Below are 22,568 nucleotides of genomic sequence, written 5' to 3'. Positions count from 1 at the left end.
TTTATTTGCATTTTTCTGATAACCTAATGATCTTTTAATTTCTTCATGTACTTTTTGGGCATCTGAATGTCTCCTTTAGTAAAATGTCTAGTCACATTCTCTACTGGTTTTCTAGCTCTGGTGGCCTAATGGCAAGAAGCTGAGCTGCAGTCCAAAAGGCACATGGTTCAAGGCCACCAGCTGATTCTCTGGAGAAGGATGGGCAATTTCCTCTCATGCGATTACCTGCCTTTGAAAACCCACCAGAGGGTCAGCTATGGGTTGGTTCTGACTCTACCGTACACAACAACCACCACCACCTGTTTTGTAATTGGGCTGTTGTTGTCTTTTACAGATTCAAGTGTTAGACTTATCTATACATTTCAAACATAAGTCCCTTGTCAAATATACCATTACCATATTTTTCCCATATCTGTAGATTCTCTTTTCACTTAAGAATTCTTTTTTATGCACTTAAAGATTTTTTTTTAGGACATTCAAATAATCTCACGTATCCCCTGTTGATTGTATATCAGTTATATTGTAAGCTATTTAAGCTATAATTTAAGCCAGTCACAAAAAAAGTACATATGTGCATTTCTATTTATCTGAAGTTCAAAAACAACTAATAGATGTTGGAATTCAGCTTAGTGCCCCTAGGCAGAGACAGGAAGTACCTTTAATGGAAATGAATGGAGCTAGGGTAATATTTTATTCCTTTATCATAGTGGTAATTATACCAGGAGGTAGCTCAGTGGCCTAGGAGATAGTGAATTGTGCTGCCAACCCGAAGGCAGATAGTTCAAATGTACCAACTGCTCCACTGGAGAAAGATGGGCATTCTTCTTTTGGGTGATTCATAGTCTCTGAAAACCCACTGGAGAGTCAGCTATGAGTTGATTCCAACTTAACAGATATGAATGAGTGAGTTATACCAGTATCTCCTTTATGAGAATTCACCAACTCATGCATTTGTATATATCTCTTAAAAATCAATTAAAACCTTATTACATATATTTTTATGTATGTAAGGAATCCTGGTAGTTTGAACTTGCCCAGCTGTTCTATGGGAGAAATACCAGCCAAATGCTCCTGTAAAGAAAACTCTATGGGCAAATTTTACTTTCATTATGAAGTGAAATTGACTTCACGGCACTTGACAACAGCATATATGTCTTTGTGCAAGTTTGTGTGATAGATACATTGCAATTATGAGTTGTAGAGATGATTCCAATTCTAGCCCAGACTCATGTCATTCTTGCAATTGTTGCCATGTTTGAGCCCGTTGTTGGAATCACTTTGTCAATCATTGAAACATTGAAGATCTTACTTTTTTCTCTGGCGTGCTTATCAAGCATGATGCCTGGCTCCAGAGACTGGTTTCTCTTAATAACATGTCCAAAATACATGAGACAAAATCTCACTATCCTGACCTCTTAGGAGCGTCCTATTTATACTTATACCATTACAGATGTGTTTCTTTATCTGGACGTATTTTCACTATTCTTTGTCAATACCATAATCCAAATAGATAATACCTTCTCTTATATGTATTGTTAGCTGCCATTGTCTCAGCTCGGATTCATTGTCACCCCATACACAGTGGGAGGAAATGCTGCCCAGTCTTGTTCCATCATCCCCATGATTGATGTGGATGAGGACACATGTCCTCTATCGAGTTTCTTTGGACTTCTTAACAGTAAATTTCCAAGCTTTCTTGTCATCAGCCAGCCACTGATGGTGCAGTTTCTAGTTCATACACCGATCAGAAAGCTGCTTAGTGGAGAAGAAAAATTAAGTCCCACCCAGTGCTCTGAGGAGATTTGCATTTGAATGGATTTATAGACCTTCGTTGGACTTTTGATTGAAGAGATTCATATTTGAAAGAAGGGCAGGCAGGAGAGAAGAAAAAAGGAAAGGCAAGGCCTGGCTATAAAACCGGAGCAGTGCCTTCGGAGAGAGGCTAATGTTGATTCCTATCAGAGCCCACTTCCTGGACCTATGGCTGGCGGGAGCAGGTGAACATGCTCACTTTGTAGTGATCACCTGGATCCATTAGGGTAGAAATGGGAGGAATACAGTGGAGAAGCAGGTGGAGCTTGGATGTGTTCCTTCATTGCTGCCTCGCTAACATGCCCAGATGTACGGATACACAGGAAAGGGTTGTTGGCTTGAGGAGCAGGGAGTCTTGAGGAACCCTGGCTTGTTGAATTGACCACATGAAGGGTCTAGGACTGAGTGAAGGGCCCAACAGCTCCGGAATGCAGGAGAAGTGTGGACTCTGGAGTTTGCAGCTGAATCTAGCCATGGATTATTGGGGATATGTCAACCAGAACCCAACCAGATGAGGAGAAGATGATCCCTGTTGTGAATTAGAGTTGATAGCTGCAACATGATGCTTGCTTTGGACTCAGCTTTACTTGTGGATGCATATGCTCAAAGTATACAAGTGGAACAGAAGATTCTTAAGAAAAACTCTCAGAGTACAGGCTTGCTAGTTATGGAAAAATCAGCAATTTATTCTCTAGAATGCGGGGACATTAAGACACAAGGCATGAGGGACCTGGCTTACATACTTTCATAAATGCATTTATTAGTAAGATTATTGTAAGGGGGAAAACCCCCACAATATACATGAATGAAATACAACTTAAAAGATTGTTTAAAACATAATGTACATGCATGAATCACAATGTCTATTAATGATAAAAACATTTCTTTAAAATAAAGCTGTACCATTTGATTGGTTGGATGAGGGAAATTGGAAGAATCTGTTCTGGAAAACAGTGTATTCAAATTTTATAAATGAACTAGTATAATAATAATGTGCAATCGCTTGTTATACATCAGAGAGTTGGACAATGACTAGGGAGGACAGAAGGAGAGTTGATGCCTTTGAGCTGTGGTGCTGGAGAAGAGTATTGAATGTACCATGGACTGCCAGGAAAACAAACAGATTCAACCTGGAGAGGATTAAACCAAGCAACTCCTTGGAGGCAAGGATTCTGAGGCTTCGTCTGACATACTTTGGACATGTTGCCAGGAGGGATGGGTCCTTGGAGAGGGACATCATGCTTGGGAGGGTGGAGGGACAGCGCAGGAGGGGAAGACCCTCTATGAGATGGATTGATTCGGTGACTGGGGTAATCAGGATGGGTGTGTTGGAGGCAGTGCGGTTGGCACAGGATAGAGCCGGGTTTAGGGCTGTTGTGCATAGGGTCGCTATGAGTCGCAAACGACTCGACGGCACATAACAACAACATAATAATAATAATAATAATTTTAAAAAGCTTCTTGCAAAAGTTCAAAATGGCTACACTTTCCATTCATCATTCACCTCTCTAACCTGTCTCCTTATTTTGTGTTTATTTCTTCTTTCATTCAGTGTTTGAGCTGTTTGTCATTTCCAAGATTATGAACTGTATTTTTATCTTTGTTTTCTGGTGCCTTAGCTGCAGAAGACCAGGGCTGCCATCTTCCTCATCTACCACTTGTCTACGCATCTCCTTGGGTTGGTTTTTAGATTGTCAATCAATAGTATATAAACATGAGGGCAAGGACTTTATCACTCAACTATATAGCTCTCCCATCTGGAACAATGCTTGGTTAAAAAAAAAATCTGTGAATAGATGAATGCTGTAAGAATGGGAAGTTAATAGCCTTACTATATAAATTAAGAAACTGAGAAGATGAAATTATCTTCAGAAACAAACAAAAAATTATTTGCTTAATGTTATTCAGGAGTCCTGCCCTGGCCTTCTGGTTCCCATTCATTCCTATTTTTCTCTCCCATTTGCCTCCTCTTCTCCTTCCTTCCTTTTTTCTCCTTCCCTCACCCCCCCATCAAAGATATAAACATGCACACACAGGCATATGTAACAGTGTAATAAATTAGGAACAGTTCTAAATGATGGAAATTTGACCAGAAATGACTCAGTTTGCAACAGTGGTTAATCATTTTAGTCATATATTGTTGTTGTTGTTGTTGTGTACCATAGAGTCAGAAATAACCCATAGTTGACCCTCTGGTGGGTTTTCGGAAGCAGTTAATTGTACTGGAGGAAATTGCTCATCCTTCTTCCACGGTGCAGCTCGTGGCCTCAAACCATGTGCCTTCAGGATAGTAGCACAGCTTCTTGTCACTAGGCCACCCGAGTTCCCTAGTGTATTAAATATCTTTTCTAAACCTTTCAATCAATCTATTGATCTACAAACTCAAACCATTCACTACCATCAAGTCTATTAAGAATCACAGTGACCCACCACTGTGTTTCCAAAGCTGTAAATTTTAATGGAAAGAAACTGCCTATCATTTTCCTGAAGAACGTCTAGTAGATTCCAACTCCTGAAGATATGTGGTCTTTTGATTAACTGTAACACACTGTACAGACTACACCGGCAGAGCTCCTATATGAAATGTACCAATGATCATGAAGATAGCTTCAGGACAGGATGCATTTGTTCTGCTGTACCTGAGGCCACCATCAATCGTAGTGAACTGGGTGACAAAAATTCTATGGGTATAAAATTACAGAGATTATGTAACTATCATGTTTAAAAATGAAATGACAATAACATCCAGGAAAATATTCATTCTTCTGGAATTAAGAATTGTCTATAAGGTTCTTGTGGTCATTTAAGGAACCCTGATGATATAGTGGTTAAACACCCAGCTGCTAACAGAAAGGTCAATGGTTCGAACTTCCTAGCTCCTCTATGGGAGAAAGCTATGTGAGTCCACTACTATAAAGATTCTGTTTGAGTTAGTTCTACTTTGGTGGCCTCTTGGCAAGAAGCTGTGCTGCAATCCCAAAGTCATGAGGTTCAAGGCCACCAGCTGCTCCACTGGAAAAGGATAGACAGTCTCCTCCCATGTGATTAACTGACTCTGAAAACCCACAAGAGAGTCAGCTATGGGTCAGTTCCAACTCTAAGGTACACAACAACTGAGTAAAGACATGACAACAGATATTGCCATTGGCCATTTTGACCACATAAAAATTTTCCTTGCCAAAGTATATGAATTTGGAGTCCAAGGCTGCTCATTTTGGCATTTTCTTAAAACATTTAAAAACAGTTCTTTCCAGAATTTAAATAGGCACTAAAGATGAATATTTTACAAGTGGATGTGTTCAGAAATTGAGATTGAGTTGATTGGTTCTCATTGTACCGTTCAACAAAGGAGTTAGCGAGCCCGTAGAGCAGGCAGGGTGTTATTTATGTAGAGAGATCAATTTTCTTTTTAATGGGCTGCCGAATGGGATTTCCCGCTTGTCAATTTGTCTGAAAAGTAGCTGTGCATGTGGGTGAGGGGCAGGGAAGGTCAGGTTGTCACCCTAGTTGACCCTTTAGTTTTGGTTTGGGGAAAACAACGTTGGACCCTTTCAGTTACTAAAGAGCTGACTACACAGTTTTTTGGAGTTTCTGTGGTAATACTAATTTATGAAACTGGAAACTTGGCATTAAGACTGGCATTCCCAATATGTACTCACCTTGGAGTAGTTTTTTTCACTTCTTGTCAGTGAAACCAGGAGTTATAATGTCATGTCATGGTTTTAAACACAGTTTACATAATAAAATAAAACCCAAGATACTTTGAAAGCAAAAAGGCCAATAGCAGAAGATCACTTATTCCTCAAGTAGAGAAAGCATTTGATAATACAGTGCAGAGAATGATGGTTCGAGTGAATGATTGCCTTTTACTTCTAAGGGAGTACAAAATAACCATTAATGTCAGAGCCACTCTCATTCATTCACTGTCTTTGAGTCAGAATTGACTCAGAGCTCACCCCCCAGCAGGTTTTCGGAAGCTATCAAGTACACATAAGGAGATTTCCTATCTTTGTCCTGAGGAACCACTGGTGGATTCGAATCTCCAGAGACATGGCATCTTTGGGTTTGCAACACAATTCCATGTGGACTGTCTGACTAAAGGAGACCGCAGTAGCAAAGTTCATTTACTTACAGACCGTGAGTGGAGAGAACAGGGTAATGGGCATGTATGAAGGAGTTGAATGAGAGCATTCTGGCTTTATCTTGTCACTAGAAACCATGCGGTCAGTCCTGATTCACAGGGATCCTATGTATAACCAAACAGAACGTTTCTCAGTTCTGTGCCATTTTCACAGTCATTGCTATCTTGGAGTTCATAGTGCAGCAACTGTGTCAATCCATTTCATTAAGGGTCTTCCTCTTGTTTCATTGGACCCTGTTCTTTATTAAGCACCATGTCTCTTCCCAAAGATTGGTCCCTCCACAATATATGTAAATAAATCGAATCATTCTTCGTTCCAAGGAGCATGGTGACTGTACTTCAAATAAAGATGTGTAAATTCTTTAGCAAACCATGAGCCATTCAGTGTTCTTTGGCAGCCCAAATAAAATTTTACTGAAAATTATTCAAAAGCAGCTAGAACAATACATCAACACAACTTTTATAAATTCCAACTGGATTCAGAAGGGTCCTTGGTACAAGGGTTATCATTGCTGCTGTCAGGTGGATCTTGCTTGAAAGCAAATACCCGAAAGATGTATATTTGTGCTTTATGGATTGTGCAAAGCAATCTAACTGGGTAGATCATAATAAATTATTGATAACATTAAGAAGAGTGAGAATCCCAGAACACTAAAAAAATGTGCTCATGTGAATCCTGTACATAGACCAAGAAGCAGAAAAAGGAACAATATGTGGTTTAAAATAGGAAAAGTGTATGTCAGATTGTATCTTTTTTTTTAACCTATTCAATCTGTTTGTTGAGCAAATTCTTTGAGAAGTCAAACTCTATTGAGAAGGATATGATATCAGGATTGGAGGAAGATTCATCAATAACCTATGTTATGCCAATGATGTAATCTTTCTTGACGAAAGAAAAAAATACTTGTTGTAGAATATCAACTAAAGCCTTTAATGTGGATTATATCTGAACCAGAAAATAAAATCCTTACCTTGGAATAATAGGTACTATCAAGATAGAAAGAGCAAGAATGTCAGTTTAAAGACTAAGGTGCTCCTGATTCAAGTCTTGTGTTCTAAGTTGCTTCCTATGCATCAGAAAGTTAGATACTGACAGGAGGATAATTGTCTTTAAATTATAAGTTGAAAAGAGTACTGAATATCCCATGGACTGCAAAAAAACAAGCAAGTCCATCTTGGAAGAAGTGCAACCAGTGTGCTCCTTAGAGGCAAAGATAGTGAGACTTTGTCTCACATCATTTGGGCATATTGTCAAGACGAATCAGTCTTAGAAAAAAAATTTAAAAACCATCGTGCTTGGAAAGGTGAGGGGTTTAGAAGAGAGGAAGACCCTCACCATACAGTCACTGTAAAAATGGGCTCGGGAGTATGCGAGATCATGAGAATGGCCCAACATAGAACAAAGTTCACATCAGTTGCTCTTAGGATTGTTATCAGTTATAGTTGTGATAGCACCTCAAAATACCACCACTCTAAGCTGCAGAGGGTCAAGGACTGCAACCTTCAATATGATTTGAGGCTCAATATCAAGAAGACAGAGATTCTCACCACTGGGCAAATTGGCAACATCAGGATGGATGGTGAAGAGAATGAAATAATTTTGTTAGCAGCTTTAGGTTGCCTGGCTCCACAGTCGACACTCTTGGCACCAGTAGCCAGGAAATTAAAAGGCGCATTGTGATGGGAAAGTCTGCTGTTAGGGACCTCTCCAAAGTACTGAAGAGCAATGGTATCACTCTGGAGACTAAGGTGCACCCGATACTGGCCATGGCCTTTGCAATCACTTGCTCTGCTTCAGAGAGCTGGACAATGAATAGGGAGAATAGAAGGAGAATTGATGCCTTTGGGCTGTGTTGTTGAAGAGTATTGAATATACCAGGGACTGCTAAGAAAACTAACAGGTTCACCCTGGAGAGGGTTAAAGCAGGTTGCTCCTTGGAGGTTTAGATTCTGAAGCTTTGTCTGACATACTTTGGGCATGTTGCAAGGAGGAGCTAGTCCTTGGAGAAGGATGTCCTTCTTGGGAGGGTGGAGGGACAGTGCAAGAGAGGAAGACCCCAGATGAGATGGATTGATTCAGTGACTGGGGTAATGGGGGTAGGTGTGTCGGAGACAGTGAGATTAGCACAGTACAGAGCAGCTTTTAGGTCTGTTGTACATAGGGTCACTATGAGTCACAGGCGACTCGACGGCACTTAACAACAAAAACAACTAATCCAGAGGCATCATTTCTTCTTCGACTCCTTCATTATACAACTATCACATGCACAGAAGGTGGCTGAAAATATCAAGGCTTGCATCAGCTGCAACTTGATTATAAAAGTGTTATCTTTATATTCTTACAATTTAAGGGTCCTAGTAACAGTGATTAATATACCTGGTGGCTAACTGAAAGTACAGCAGTTGAAACCCATTAGCCACAATGCAAGAGAAAGCTGTGGAAGCAATTCTGTTCTGTCCTGTAGGATCTCTAGGAGTTGGAATCTACTTCAATGGGTAGTGAGTTTAACGTGATCTTTAAAGATGCCTATTTACCCAGATGAAATACATCATTTGAGGTTTTTACTGCTACTGCTCTGATGGCCTAGTGGTAACAATCTACACTGTAGTCTTGAAGGCACGCAGTTCAAATCCACCAGCTGCTCTGCAGAAGAGTGGACAGTCTCCTTCCATGCAATTAACTGCCTCTGAAAACCTGCTAGAAAGTCAGCTGTGGGCCGGTTCCAACTTGATGGTACATAACAACAATCATGAGCATTGATGGTGGATCCAAGTAAAATGATATCCTTGATACCTTCAGTATTTCTCTTTTTACCAAAATGATACCTTTTTTTTTTATTGTTTTCTTTATGACGCTGTGTCGCTTAGGGCATTATTTTTAATCTCTCTAAATTTTTATTCCCTTGCAATGTAAATTATTATTATGTAGGGTTTCCGTGAAAATTAAATGAGCTAATAGCTATGTTTTATACCAACATATAGGACACTGCATTATTCTTGTGTAGCATCAAATCTGTACCAACCGATAGCTGATCCTTCAGTGAGCTTTCAGAGGCAATAAAACATATTAGGAGGAGATTGGCCATCCTTCTCCTCGAAGCAGCTGGTTGATTTAAACCTCATGCCTTTGTGTTGTCAGCACAATTCCTTACCACCAGGCTACTGAGACTCCCCATAGTGCATTATTGGAAGTAAGTAAGTCACTAACTACTCTTCCTACCCTCTTTATCCTTCTAAACCTGCTTCATTAAGGATTAACGGATGATACCAGCCCCTCACTGTCCTTGAGTTCAGCCTCCTATCTCTGTTGTTTTAGATTATGATACTTTTCACTAAGTAAGTGGGTTTTATTTAAATGTTTCATTTCAAAATCAATTTGCTTAAGCCTTCAGGATGACTTTCTCTGATCTCAAATTGCCACTGAATTGACAGCAATGAGTTTGCGTTCATTCTTTGTTTTTTTTAATGAGTAAGCAATTTTCTGAGACTTAAGGTTAGAGGGACTGGGACTGGAATGTTTAGGCCATAATGTAAATACTGTTCTGTCTGTAACAGAAAAAGCAACTATTTCCTGAATGCTTAACAATACTCCAGGGATCTCTGGCAGTGTGGTCCATAGCAAGTTGCATTGACAGCCCAAAGGCTGCAGCTCTCCCATGATTCAGATCCACCAGTAAGAGAAAGGAGTCAGTCTTTGTTACTTTTTACAGCCTTAGAAACCCATTGAAAGGTCACAGAGTTGGAATCCACTTAATGCCAACTACATTTCTGTAGTAGCTTAGTGGTTATGGAGTTGCACTGCCAACTCAAAGGCACGTAATAAGAATCTACCAGCTTTTTCATGGAAGAAAGGTAGGCAGTCTCCTCCTGTGCAGTTTACTGCCTCTGAAACGCTGCACGACGGTCAGCTATGAGTCAGTTCCAACCTGATGGTACATAATAACATACTATAGGAAAGGTTCTGGTTTCAGTTCCTTGATTAATTGGAATCCAGAGAATGAGCCCACAAACAACACTGGAGGCTGTGTAGCAACATGCTGTTTCATTTGTGCCCAGGTGTGAGTGGGCTGAGATCCCATGTAGTTTCTCCACATAGAAAAAGGATAAGCCAGAGATACTTACAGTCTCTGGTCAACAGGAATTGTTACTTGGCTCAGTAGTTACCTGTTGTTACTCAGGCCTGTCCCTCTGCTAGTCTGAGGGCCTAAGTGTCTCCCAACTCTCTTCTTTCTTATCTTTGGACACAGGCTGCTGGCATAAGTGGCTTTGTTATTCAGGGCTAGGCAATTTAGCCCCTCAGGCTTTCAGGCCCAAGGGAAAGCTTACACGATATTCATTATTTCATTTACTCCCCATGATAGTTTAATACTGTTAGTACCATTACTAACACAAACAGGCTATAATCAGAGTAAAGCAGTAAGTCGCTTGATTATTATCACATACTCATTAAAGGGCAGAGCTGATATTTCAGTCCAAACTTGTCTAATTTTAATCTCTGGTCCTTCCCATTTGGCAATTGATTATTTACCTCGAATGTTTCTGCTAGGGAACTCTGCCGGTTTATTCCACAGGGAATTACTTTGCTAACCCAAAGGTTAAACAAACCGCATTAGCAGTTAGAATCCATCATCCACTTCCCAGGAAAAAATGGGTCATCTTCATCTGTGCAGTTTACAATCCTGGCATCCCTTGGCAGGTCAACTAAGAGTTCCAACAAGAGAGGGTGAGCGAGAGAATGTTGTTGACACCAATGCCGCACATCTGCCTCCTATTCTCTTTACTCTTTCATCCTTGATGTGCCTAGAATGAGTGAATACAGTATGGACCCTACAACAAAGGTAACTATGATGTGCACCTATACTTGGAGAACTAGTGTAATCCACTGACAGAATGGTAGCAGACCCAAAAGATCATGATCACATGAGGAAATTTAAGAAGTCTACAAGAGTCCAGCTTTTCATCTAAAAAATGGAAAAAATAATAAAATAAAATAAAATGCATATCTAATTAATTAGCAAAGATTCAGACTTAAAGTGCTCAGTATGTAATTTCCATGAAGGTGGGTAGTTCTAAGGCAGTGACACAGACATAAAGCTGAAAGAACAACTGGAAGCTGGGGTTTTGAGAGCTTTGAAAGCTAGGCCAGCGAGCTGGGACTTTTTGCTTAATAGAAATATTTGCTAACGTCAGTAATCATTCTGAAAAGAAATTAGAGCTGATGCTATTTTACATTGCCTTTCAAAACTGATTGTGAGATGGAGTTGGTAGAAGCAGATGGAACCAGTTTAAAGGGTTTTGTATTTTATGTAGTAGAGAGAAAGATGATATTTTCAAATTTGATGCCCTGTGTTTTTTTTCTCCCCCCTCCACAGTAATTAGTGAATGTCAGAGGCAGCAACTGGAGTCTGTGAGTTACTCCTCTCGCTACGCTTTGGGCCTCTTTTATGAAGCTGGCTCGAAGATTGATGTCCCGTGGGCTGGGCAGTACATCACCGGTAATCCCTGCATACGCTTCATCTCCATTGATAATAAGAAGCGCAATATAGGTCAGTACCCCTATTATTTCCCTTAAATACAGTAACAATGGTGGGTGTAGATCATGAAAAATGCTGTTTAATTGAGTGTTGCCATTCTGAAAGAAGCAAGCATTTAACTCCAAGCCACAAGGGATAAAGCTTAATGTCACATTTGGCCAATAGTGAAATACACAGTGAGACCAGCAGTTTTTCAGAGTATCACTCACCACCTGGTTTGTATTACTGAGTTCCTGAAAACAGTGTCAGAAGGTTTAAGATTGCAAAATGGCCCAAGTTCTTTTTTAATATGGACCCATCTATATGTAAATGTGTCTCTCATCAATCTCTTCTTGGTGGAATTCGTTTTGTTTTCTTGCTGCTGTTGAATTGGTAACTGTTGTTTTTCAGTAGCCCAGGCTCACAGTAAAAAAAAAAAAGTAAGTTCTACTATGTGATAACAGAATTCTTCACTTGTTTATGTTTCATCTTGAAGAATAGTACGATTTCTTTGTGGACTGTGTAGCTAACATGATAGGGGAAATGTTTTGTAAGAATTTTACTGGAAGGCAGTGACCCCGATAGCCATCTTTTTTGTTGACAATTTGGTTGAAATTTCAAGGAAAGTTCTGATTTATTTCAGGCATAAAGGTGAAAGCATATTATTTTGTGTGGTTGTGGTGATCACTCCAAAACGGCCAAACTTGTGTAAGGAACCAATCCTTGTTTTAATTTGTTTTTATGGGGCAGTGATGGTTTCACAAAGCCATTAGTTAGAAATCTTGCTTGATAAAATCATGAACTAACATCCCTTGGCTTGCCAGAGCTTTATAATGATAGAATTGGGCTGGAGTATGTTTTTTATATCAGAGCACATAATCTTAGAAAAATGTTTCTTTTATAACTTAAAACTCCCTAAGGGCTGGACTGTTTATGTTAACATGATACCACATATATGTACAATCAGCAGTTTGTGAAATGTCCTATAACAGCAATGGACCAACCATTATTTTAACTCTACAATTGTTTTGTTCTGAGAGAAGGGAAATAGCTGTTGGTCTTCTCATGTTACATACCATGAATCCGACATCTCTTAAGTATTGCCTTAGAAGATATCTCTTGGAATATATTCTCTATTCCTCTCTCTGTAAACAGGAACACACTCACCCACTACAGTCTAAATATATTTGCTATCTTAAAAGGATGAGTAGATCCTAGAGTTGGTTGATTCAGAAACCAAGCAATGTATTCACAGTACCTAGGGTTTTTCCTTTTCTGCTACTCTTGATGTTGACATTCTCAGAGGACTAGTAACAAAATGACAATAGCTCTTGGAATCACAGCTCAACCCACCGATGCTCTTAGGAAGAAGATGGGCTATCACTGCCATGAGCTTTTTGATGAGTCATGTACATTTGCCCAGGGGTCCCTCAGCCAACTTCCCTTTGTATCTCATGGGCAAGAACTTGGTTATTCAAGTAGGCTTAAACCAATCTCTGACCAGGGAGAGATAATAAAGTTGATAGCCTAGATGGATCAAGATCTATTTCTAGAATTGAAATGTGGAATAAAAGGGCTTGTTAGGAAGAAAGAAGAGGTAATGGATGCTGGGTTGGCAATCAAGAGAGCTGATTATGTTCAAGGCAGAGTCACATCTCCTGTGGTGGGTGAGGTTCGAGAGTTGGCATATGAAAAGAAGAATTTAATATACTCATAAAGTTTCAAAGAATGGCATATCAACTTTCAACAGGTTTAGTATAATCCTTTTTCCAGCATTTAGTAGATTTCAGTTTCTTTGAGTCAGGCCAGAGGAAATAGTTGTTCATTCATTTATGGGTTGAAACTCTATTTTCTACCATGAAATGTATATAGGAAAGAAAGGAATAGCAAAGTCATATGTTATTAACAGGCTAAATCCAGGCTTACAAAATGGAGTCAGATAGTGCGTGAGAATAATAACCCATGCTACAATGCAGTGGTGATTTATTGAATCAGAGTTAAGCAAATTTGAAAGATTATAACATAAAAATACTAATAAACTACGATGTTAGTGGCATTGCTTTAAATAATACAAATATATATATATTTTAAATAACAGAAAACAAGTACGTATTATATAACTATTTTAATGGATAAAAATATAGGTATTTTAAATAATAGAAATATACACATATGAAAGTTCATTAAGATTTTGATGTTACATTCTTCCAATTTGCATCGCTCTGATTAACAACCACAATTTTAAAGCCAATGTGTCATGTGTATTAGAAGTCATATTTTTGCTGTGGTTTATGGTGGTAGTACTTTAGCTGGCTAAGAAATACCTACATTCCTTTGTCAGTTTTATGGAAAATTAATCTTGGATTATGTGGGTTTTAAATTATGAGAAACCTCCAATAATGACAATTCTTAACATAAAATCTAACTGTATTACATGTAAACTATTTTTTGCTCACTCTTTGGGATTGGGGTGGGCAGTGTGCTCAGTATATCTAATGGAATTCACATGGTAAAATAAATATCCATAAATGTAATTTCACTTTATTTTAATATTGATATTTACCTAGGCCAGTATTTTTATGTTAGTAACATTATCATACACCTAACTTTTCTTTGGGATTCTTAACTTAGTCCAAAATTATTATTATTATTATATATTTTTTCAACTAATGAACATTTGTATTGTGTCAAGATAGAGCATAAACAAGATATATCACAAATTACAGTCAGTTGTTAATCTAGAAGAGATCATTTGTCAGATATCAGGAATAGTCCATATTACAGAAAGCCAGAACCAGTCTCTCTAATCATAAAAGGCAAAATTCGAAGGTGTACTAAACCCAACTTCAAGTATCAATAACGATGGACGTGACTCAATAAATACACTTAGGTTTATTTTTCAAAAATATATTCCATGGAACATTAGACCCTTGCGGTGTTCCTCAGGAAGGGGCTTCATGGTCAAATAAGTTTGCACAATGCTCTAGACTTAGTCTATTTTGTTGAGTTTCAGGCAATAGTATCCTTTTAAAAAGGTTGTTTCTACAAAAAATAAATTTTTTCACATCATTGAGCCTACAATTTTCCAAATGTGTAGACCATAGCATGTTTTATTTGGCTACTTCATTTATTAATGACCCACAAAAATGGTTCCCTACAGGACTCATACAGGCCAGATACAGGGGTAGAGGGCTCTAAGGTCCCAGAGGCACCAGTAAGGAGGTTATCTGTTTTGAAATGGAAGAATCATTGTTTCAGAACTCAAATCTTGGTAAGATTAGAATTTAAGATGATAGTTTACCATCATGTTGGAACCAACCATAGCTGACACTCTGGCAGGTTTTTAGAGACAATCCCAAAGGTATGTGGTTCAAGGGCAGGCAAGCAATCTCTTCCTGTGCTATTAAGGAGTGTCAGCTATTGGCCAATTTCCACTTGATGGTACCCAACAACCACCAGCAGCACACAGGAGAAGAGTGCTCGTCTCTCATGGAACAGATGGTGGGGCCACCATCAACAGGGGCTATTCATTTTAAGATTGGCATGGTGGGAGGAAGCTGGACTCATAAGATCTTGTTTGAAGTACTAACTTTGAAAATTGCTCATGATCTTCCACAACCCTTGTATTTGTAAAGCTAGTTGTATCAAAACACTAGAACATTTCAACAGTCTGAGCATAACAGAAATGTATTTCTTGTTTATCTAAAGTTACAGTACGTATTTCTGATTGGTGGACAAGTGTGATGGCTAAAGTTTTGCTCAATATTGGATCATGATTCTCAGTGGTTTGGTAGTTATGTAATTGATGTAATCATCCTTATGATATAAAATCAGTTACTCAATTAAAAGGGTGATTCCCTTGGAGGTGGGACTTGAATATAATATATATAGATAGATAGATAGATGTTGTGGTAAATCTCACTTGCTTTTTCTGTATGCAGTTCATCCATGTTAATTCTTAGGAAGTTTTTGCCCCTACAACTACATGACCATTTCCTTGATAGACATATCACTGGTTTTACTTCCCTAAAGAATATAAACTAAAGCAACTTTATTCAAAAAAGCTAATTCAGGAACCCAAGTTCATTCTATCATTTAACTCTACCAACTTCAGGAAGCTTACAAAGCTGTTGTTCTCATAGTTATGAAGTCAGGGGATGAGAGAATACACTGGAGATTTTTAGAGTTTTACCTGGAAATAGCATAAGTGTTCTACCTTCTCTCAGGTAAAATTCATTCATGTGACCACATTTATATAGAGGAGAAGCTGGAAATGTAGTCTGTGGTGGTAGTTCTGTGTCATTAAATTGAAACTGACTTATAGCAGACCCTCCAGTGGGTTTTCAGAGGCTATAAATTGCACGGGAGGAGATTACTCATCTTTTTTTCCCATGGAGCAGCTGTCTCTAGGAAAAAGAAAAACAGGGATAGGTGAATACTTAGCCTCAACCAAAACACTTAACATAAGTTTTCCTGGTAAAGGAGCAAATTAATGTTCCAAATAAAAGTGAACCATTCCATATAGAATACTTACCTCCCAAAGTCTGAGTTTTTGCCTAGGACCTAAATTTGGATTCAGACTACCTGGAATCAATTCCATTTTACCACTAACTAATTGTGTGACATTGAACAAATAACTTAAACTTTGTTTTATCATCTAGAATGTAAGGAAAATAAACAATTTAATCTTCAAAAAAATGTTAGGATTAATGCTACGTGTACAAAGACCTTCCCTTGACATCTAGAAATAATATATGGTTGTCTAAGACAATCATTAATTTCCGTTTGGTTCAGATATCATTGACCTTTTAAAAGAATATAATCCTCTGTTCTTCATGTACATAAGAGTTAAGGCGGATTAAATAAGTAAAATTAAAAATAACCCTGAAAATGATTGGTCTGGATTTTGGCATCGTTTGTTGTTCATCCTCTGGAACACTGTTAATTATCAGTAAAATAGGCAACAGTCTGAGGAGATTAAGACAGGCTGCAACTCTAGACATGTAATTGTTATTTTTTAGATGCCATCGAGTTGAAGAATGGATCTGAACCACCTTGCCTGTCCTATGTCATCCTTATCATTTGTGCCAAACTATCCCATAAAAGGTCTTCCCCTCCTTCATTGACTCTCCAATTCACTGAATATGATGTCCTATTACAAGGACTGGCTCCTCTTAATAACATGTCCAAAGTATGTGAGATGAAGTTTTAGCATCCTTCCTTCCAAAGAATACCGTGGCTCCATCCTCTACAAGACCTATTGGGTTGCTCTCTTGGCAGTTCATAGGATATTTAATGCTGTTCTCCAGCACCAAATGATAAGACAACAATTCTCCTGTCATCTTTATTTGCTGTCAAATTCTTCGAAGCATAGAAAGTAATTGAAAGACTATGGCTTGAATAAGGAGTACCTTAGTCTTTAAACTGACATCTTCAGCACTTTAGGTCACTGATTGCAGACTTTCCTAATGTAAAATGTCTTCTGATCTTTTGGCTGCTGCTATCACCAAAGTTATGTATTGTGGATCCAAGTAAGATGAGATCATTGACAATTTTAATCTTTTCTCCATCTATCATGATGTTGAGATATAATCCTTTCTGAAGGCTGGTAGTCCACGACAGAAGGATTACCCATCCACTTCTGTGAACAAGAGTAACACTGTTAGAAATGTGAAAGTAACTGTAAATACATAACTTTCAATATATGATCAAAGGAAATAATGCAGTACATCTAAAAAAAAAAGCAAAATTAGCAAACTTTTTCATTGCATGGAATTGATCCTTTCAAGGAATTTATTGTTAGTATCTTTCAGGACCAAACACTAATATAATGTAACTGCTTTACAAAAGATGCAGACACTTTATTCCATACTGTTCTTTTAATACATGAACTTTTTATCAAAGTCAAGGGCATAACATGATTTTTTTTAAATAATTGGAGTGAGTCAAGAGTTGTAAATTCATTTACCTTATGTTTACTTAGGAGAGTTCATGATATTCCAATTAAACAGATGCATTTACATTTGATACCACAAAATAGTCTGACTTAGGAGGGGAGGGAACTTATAGAAAGTGTAGTCCCTAGAAAATTTAGTCCAGAAACATGAAATTATATAGGTAGAAAAAGAATTGTAACCATGAAAAGCTGTCAAATTTCCAATTTAGGTTTTTGTTTTAAAATCATAATTCTAGTGCAACAATGAATGAATGTAATTCCAAAATCTCTGTAGATGTTCATTGAATTCTAGATAATGTTATGCGATGCCATTGAGCCAGCTGCATCTCATAATGCTTCTGTGAAATGCAGTTCAAAACCTTCTCCTGTTCCGTACCAGCCTCATTGTCTCTGCTGTGCTCAAGCCATTGTTCCATGAGTGTAGTCATGATGTTACTCTTCCTTGTAAAGGATCATCTTCCTTTTTGCTGACCCTCTACTTTTTCTAATATCCTATGTAAAATGAGGCTTTGGGAGTACCTTCCTCCAAAGACAGGTTTATTTGTTCTTTTCTCCTATACAAGAGACATGTTTTTGTGTGTCATCAAGTCAGAATCAACCCATGGCTGATCTTCCAATGGGGGGTTTCAGTTAATCACACAGGAGGAGATTGCAGTGTAGTTTCTTACCACATAGGAGAGACATGGCTATTTGCAATTCAGTTATGCAGCTGGTGTTTGCATGGAAGCCTATTAGGGTGCTCGCTTTGACAGCACATATACAAAACTGGAACGATACAGAGAAGATTAGATCGGCCCCTGTGCAAGGATGACACACAAATCCGTGAAGCGTTCCATATTTTTAAGTTACTTGGGAAAACAAACTGGTTTCTGGCCTAACTATGTGGGACCCCCTAACTCAAACACTAGGGAGATCCTGGGCATCTCCAAAGAGAGGGGAAGCCATTTCAGAAAGGGAACAACAGACTTCCTCCTTTATTATTTAGGTTCCCTCTTACCTCTCCCTGCATGTATTAGTGTGTGCTTCTCCCCTCCCCACTCAAGTGAGCATCGGAGTGCACACACACCCTACATTCATTTATCTGCTCATGTTCTTGTCCAACCTTCTTCTGGAACAGTAATGTCAAATAAAAAACTAGCTACCACCTCAGACATGAAAAACTCTACCATATCAACGTCTTGAAAGAAGCAGGGTACTTCACTTGCCCCACAAGCCCAAAGCAAGGTATCACCCTCCAAAAAAGACACAGTAGCAATGGATTTCCTGAAGCCAGAGAGTCTGATGGAACGTTCTGACACAGAATTTAAAAGAACAATGATTGAATATTTTCAATGGATGAAAACCAAACTTTATGAATTACAGGACACTGCAAGCAAAAATCAGGAGGAGCTTAAAAAAAACAATCCAAAACAATGTAGAAACCTATTATGACACTTTAACAATAAGGTGGATATTTCTGATTGCTAAATAGAGTTGTATCATAGAATATCACTTTATTGTGGTATCTGATCTTAAGATGCTTCTTCAAAGAGGACAGCTATATAAAAATATAAATATATGTCTATATAAGCATAATTTTATAACTTAAATTAGTAGGCACAAGTTATAAAATAGACTAGTTTTAGTTCACACAATAGTTCCTACTTTAAAAAAAGAACTTTCATTGGAGAATGAACTAACTCAGCCCATTTTTGTAAGGAGAACATTTGCACACCCAGTAAAGACAAACATTAGAACCCTTTGACCTTCCGGTTTCCCTATTCATTCTCGATGGTAAAGATTTACATCCAGGATAACACTCATCCTCCTACTTTCTAAACAAGTTAATTCAGTATGAAATTCAATGCCAGAGAAAGAGGGGAAAGCAGCTACAAAAGATGCATAAAAAAATTAAATCTTAAATCTATATTATGTAACAGATTATTAGGTAAAACATATCCTTGTGGACATTTCTTTCAGCAGTACAGAATACTCAAGCATTTGATTTATAGGTTTTCCATTCTCAGCGTATTCAATTGAACAAATGTTTACAAATCTGTTTTGAATATTTTCTTTGTGTCAAGCATTGTTCTGAGCCCTGGGGATTCATTCAATAGCCCCTGCCCCTGAACAATAAGCTTCATGAATTTACTCAAATGAGAAATTTTTATGAAAACAGGCCCCTGAGACTCTGTTGGACCAGTAACTTGAAGTTAAGCAAGAGTTCTCATGAATAAAAAGGGCTGAACTTATTTCCAGTGTGAAATACAGGTATCCCACACTTTACCACAAAATTTGCAAAAACTACATTCGACCAGTTGTTGCTCACTGAACTTCAAAGATGATGCTTGCTTTTACCAAAGAAAGGCAAAACCCAAAATTAAGCATTTCTTTTGCAGTGTGCAACCCAAGCAATGAGAGTAGCATTGCCAGGCTCCTTCCTCGGGAACTCCTCTGTGCAAGCATTGTTTTCTCTTACATAAAGCGTATATTTATTATAGCATTCCTGCTTTAGTAGTATGTTAATGTTGCTTGGTATGATTTGTAGGCTATTTTTTCTTGGGGGGCGGGCGGCTGGTCTGGGAACACTCAAAGAATTCTTTTAATTTCTATCCTTGCTTTTGCCATTTTGGCCTAGGAAAGAGCAACCCTATAGAACAGAGTAGAGTTGACCTATAATGTTTTCTTTTTATTATTAGTTCTAAAATTTTTATTTTAACAAAAGCTTACAGAAAAGTTGGATTTTCATTTATTCATTGTTGCATATTTTCCTCCCTACCCCCTGTTCACTTAAAAAAAAAATGTTCATTGTTACTTAATTTTCTCCTTCCCCAGACCACTTTGCTATGCACCTCTTATTCTGGAGTACTGTCATACAAATAATGCCTACTCATATATTCCTTTTAAATAGTTCTTTAACCTATAAGGTTTTCAAGGCTTTATATCTTAGTAAATATTTCTCTCAGAGAGTGGCTGATGGAATTGAATTGCCAACTTTTTTTACCATCAATAATTTAACCACAATGCTACCAGAGGTTATGGAACATTTAAATTTATGAAAAAATCAGAAACTTCATCATGAACTACTATTTTAATTTTTTCTGAGGCTGCTCAAAATTAAATAGATGCTAGAAATTAATGAAATGCTTGAGAATTAGTGAGCTATGTTTACTGAGTCATTATTCGTAACAGCAAAGAGATGGAAACAACCCTAGTATCTGGCAATAAAAAAAAATGGATAGAAAACTATGTTTCATTTACCCAATGAAATATTATGCAATATGGAAAAACAGTGAAGAATTTGTGAAATACTACACAACATGGATGAGTTGAGAGAATGAGACGTTAAGTGAAATAAGTCATTCACAAAAAAGGCAAATATTGTACAAGACCACTGTTCTAAAAAGCTAGAGAGATGTTTATGTACAGGAAGAATCAATCTAGTGTGATTCTGAGGGAGGGAAAGGGGGAAACTGAAAATTGTTTGAGAAGGAATCTTTATTGGGATGAGTGAAGAAAGGACAATGTGAAATGAATGCTCAGACGTAGTGTGTATTGTTATTAATGTATTGGAACATAGTATGTGTGAATGACGGACTGGAAAAAGCCAAATATACTTTGTAAACTTTCAGTCAAATCACAATTTGAAAAAACAACAGAAATACTTCAAACAAAATAAAAAATAATTAATGAGCAGAAGGCTGAAGGAATCTAGAAACGCCTGGCATCTCTGCAATTATAAACACCCCAAAGTACAGATTTATGTAAAATCCACATTAAGAAGGAACTCTTAAACTTGAAACATCCTTAGTCCTTTCTTTTTTCCAACTTTCTGTTCTTCCCACCCCACCCTCTAAGAACATGCATTTTCATTTGTGTTTGCCTAAACCTGTGACTGTCAGACTGAGATTTACAAAAGACCTTCAGGTTGGCTAAGAATTGATCCAGAACATAAAAGCCAGATGTGTTTGTGACTAAGTGTAGTTTCGATCCAATATTCATGGGGGAGAAGGTGAGAATGAGAATCAGATGACTGTTTATGGTGAATAAAATGGGTGGATGTGAAATTTACAGGTCATAGAGGAGAGCAGCAGAAAACACTAAGAGAGACTGTTGTACCTTCTCTCAGGTTGTAACAAAAACAGCAAGAAGGATCCCTGCTGTCTGTTGGCTTTGTAAGAAGGTGAGGAGGGCAAGCTCTGAGCAAAGATGGAAGAACTAGCAAGGGGTACAGTGGTAGCAATTGCCACTATCCCTCCAACCATTCCATGAGAAAAGGTCAAGTAACAAAGTGGATAGCCATTCTCTAAAGAAGAAAGTGCTGTATACGATGAAGTAGTATCTTATTTTTTCTAGTTATAATTACAATCCTTTTAACAGGATAGTTCTTTTGTCTACTGAATACCTGAACATTAGACACCTTTTTGTGAGTGGAAGCAAGGAAAGCGAAATAACACTGCTTAATGAAGAAGAACATATCAGACAATGGGCATGTGAAGACACAGAAAAGGGGGGAGATGCTAACTAGTTAAGAGGATCTGACTTGAGCTGAGGGGTTATTGGATAGACTTTTAATGTGTTTGCTGTGAAGTTTCCATTGACCTCTCACTGCAGTCTTTGAAGCTTCAACACCATGCTGATGTTCACAATAGGTTTATATCTTCAATTGCCTTTTACTGGGAGGCAGGTATATATAATCAGTGAAAACAGACTGTATCCAATACTTGGTCCAGCACCAAGTCAGAGGTAAAAAGACAGCATCCCTGAGCAGACAACGACCTGACATGTTCACATAAGCAAGAGATCTGAGCCAAAGGGGTAAGACACTCTGAATTCAGGGATACCCTGGAGAAGTGTCTGTTGTCATTCCCACAACAACTTCACAAGGCAGGTGCTGTTTTTCATTTTAAGTTGATTAAACTGAAAACAGGAACACCAGTGATGCAGTGGTTGAAGAGGTTGCTAACAGAAAAGGACAATAGTTAGAACCCACCAGCTGTTCTATGGGAAAAGGATGGGGCACTCTGGCCTGCAGGGCTACCACGAGTTTAAATTGATCCCATGAAAGTAGGGGTTTTGGTTTAAAACTGTAGAGAGGGAAAAATTAGAAGGCTTACCTATGACTGCTGGTTAGTAGACTTTTAAATACAATTTCTTAGTCATGGGA

At 38.1% G+C, this 22,568-nt stretch overlaps 1 protein-coding gene across 1 annotated transcript in view; it reads left to right on the top strand.

Annotated features, from left to right (window-relative positions):
• Positions 1-22,568, top strand: part of RNLS (renalase, FAD-dependent amine oxidase) — a 394,216-nt gene that overhangs the window by 296,352 nt on the left and 75,296 nt on the right. The window contains exon 5 of the mRNA XM_006880318.1: positions 11,326-11,499. Coding sequence (XP_006880380.1) covers positions 11,326-11,499 — 174 coding nt within the window. The remainder of the gene's footprint in view (positions 1-11,325; positions 11,500-22,568) is intronic.

The sequence above is a fragment of the Elephantulus edwardii genome, unplaced genomic scaffold, assembly GCF_000299155.1.
Source record: "Elephantulus edwardii isolate Elephantulus edwardi_28Jun2011 unplaced genomic scaffold, EleEdw1.0 scaffold00007, whole genome shotgun sequence".
In the NCBI taxonomy this organism is placed as follows: domain Eukaryota; kingdom Metazoa; phylum Chordata; class Mammalia; order Macroscelidea; family Macroscelididae; genus Elephantulus; species Elephantulus edwardii.
The sequence above is the reverse complement of the archived record's forward strand: the minus strand, read 5'-3'. Positions and strand labels throughout refer to the sequence as shown.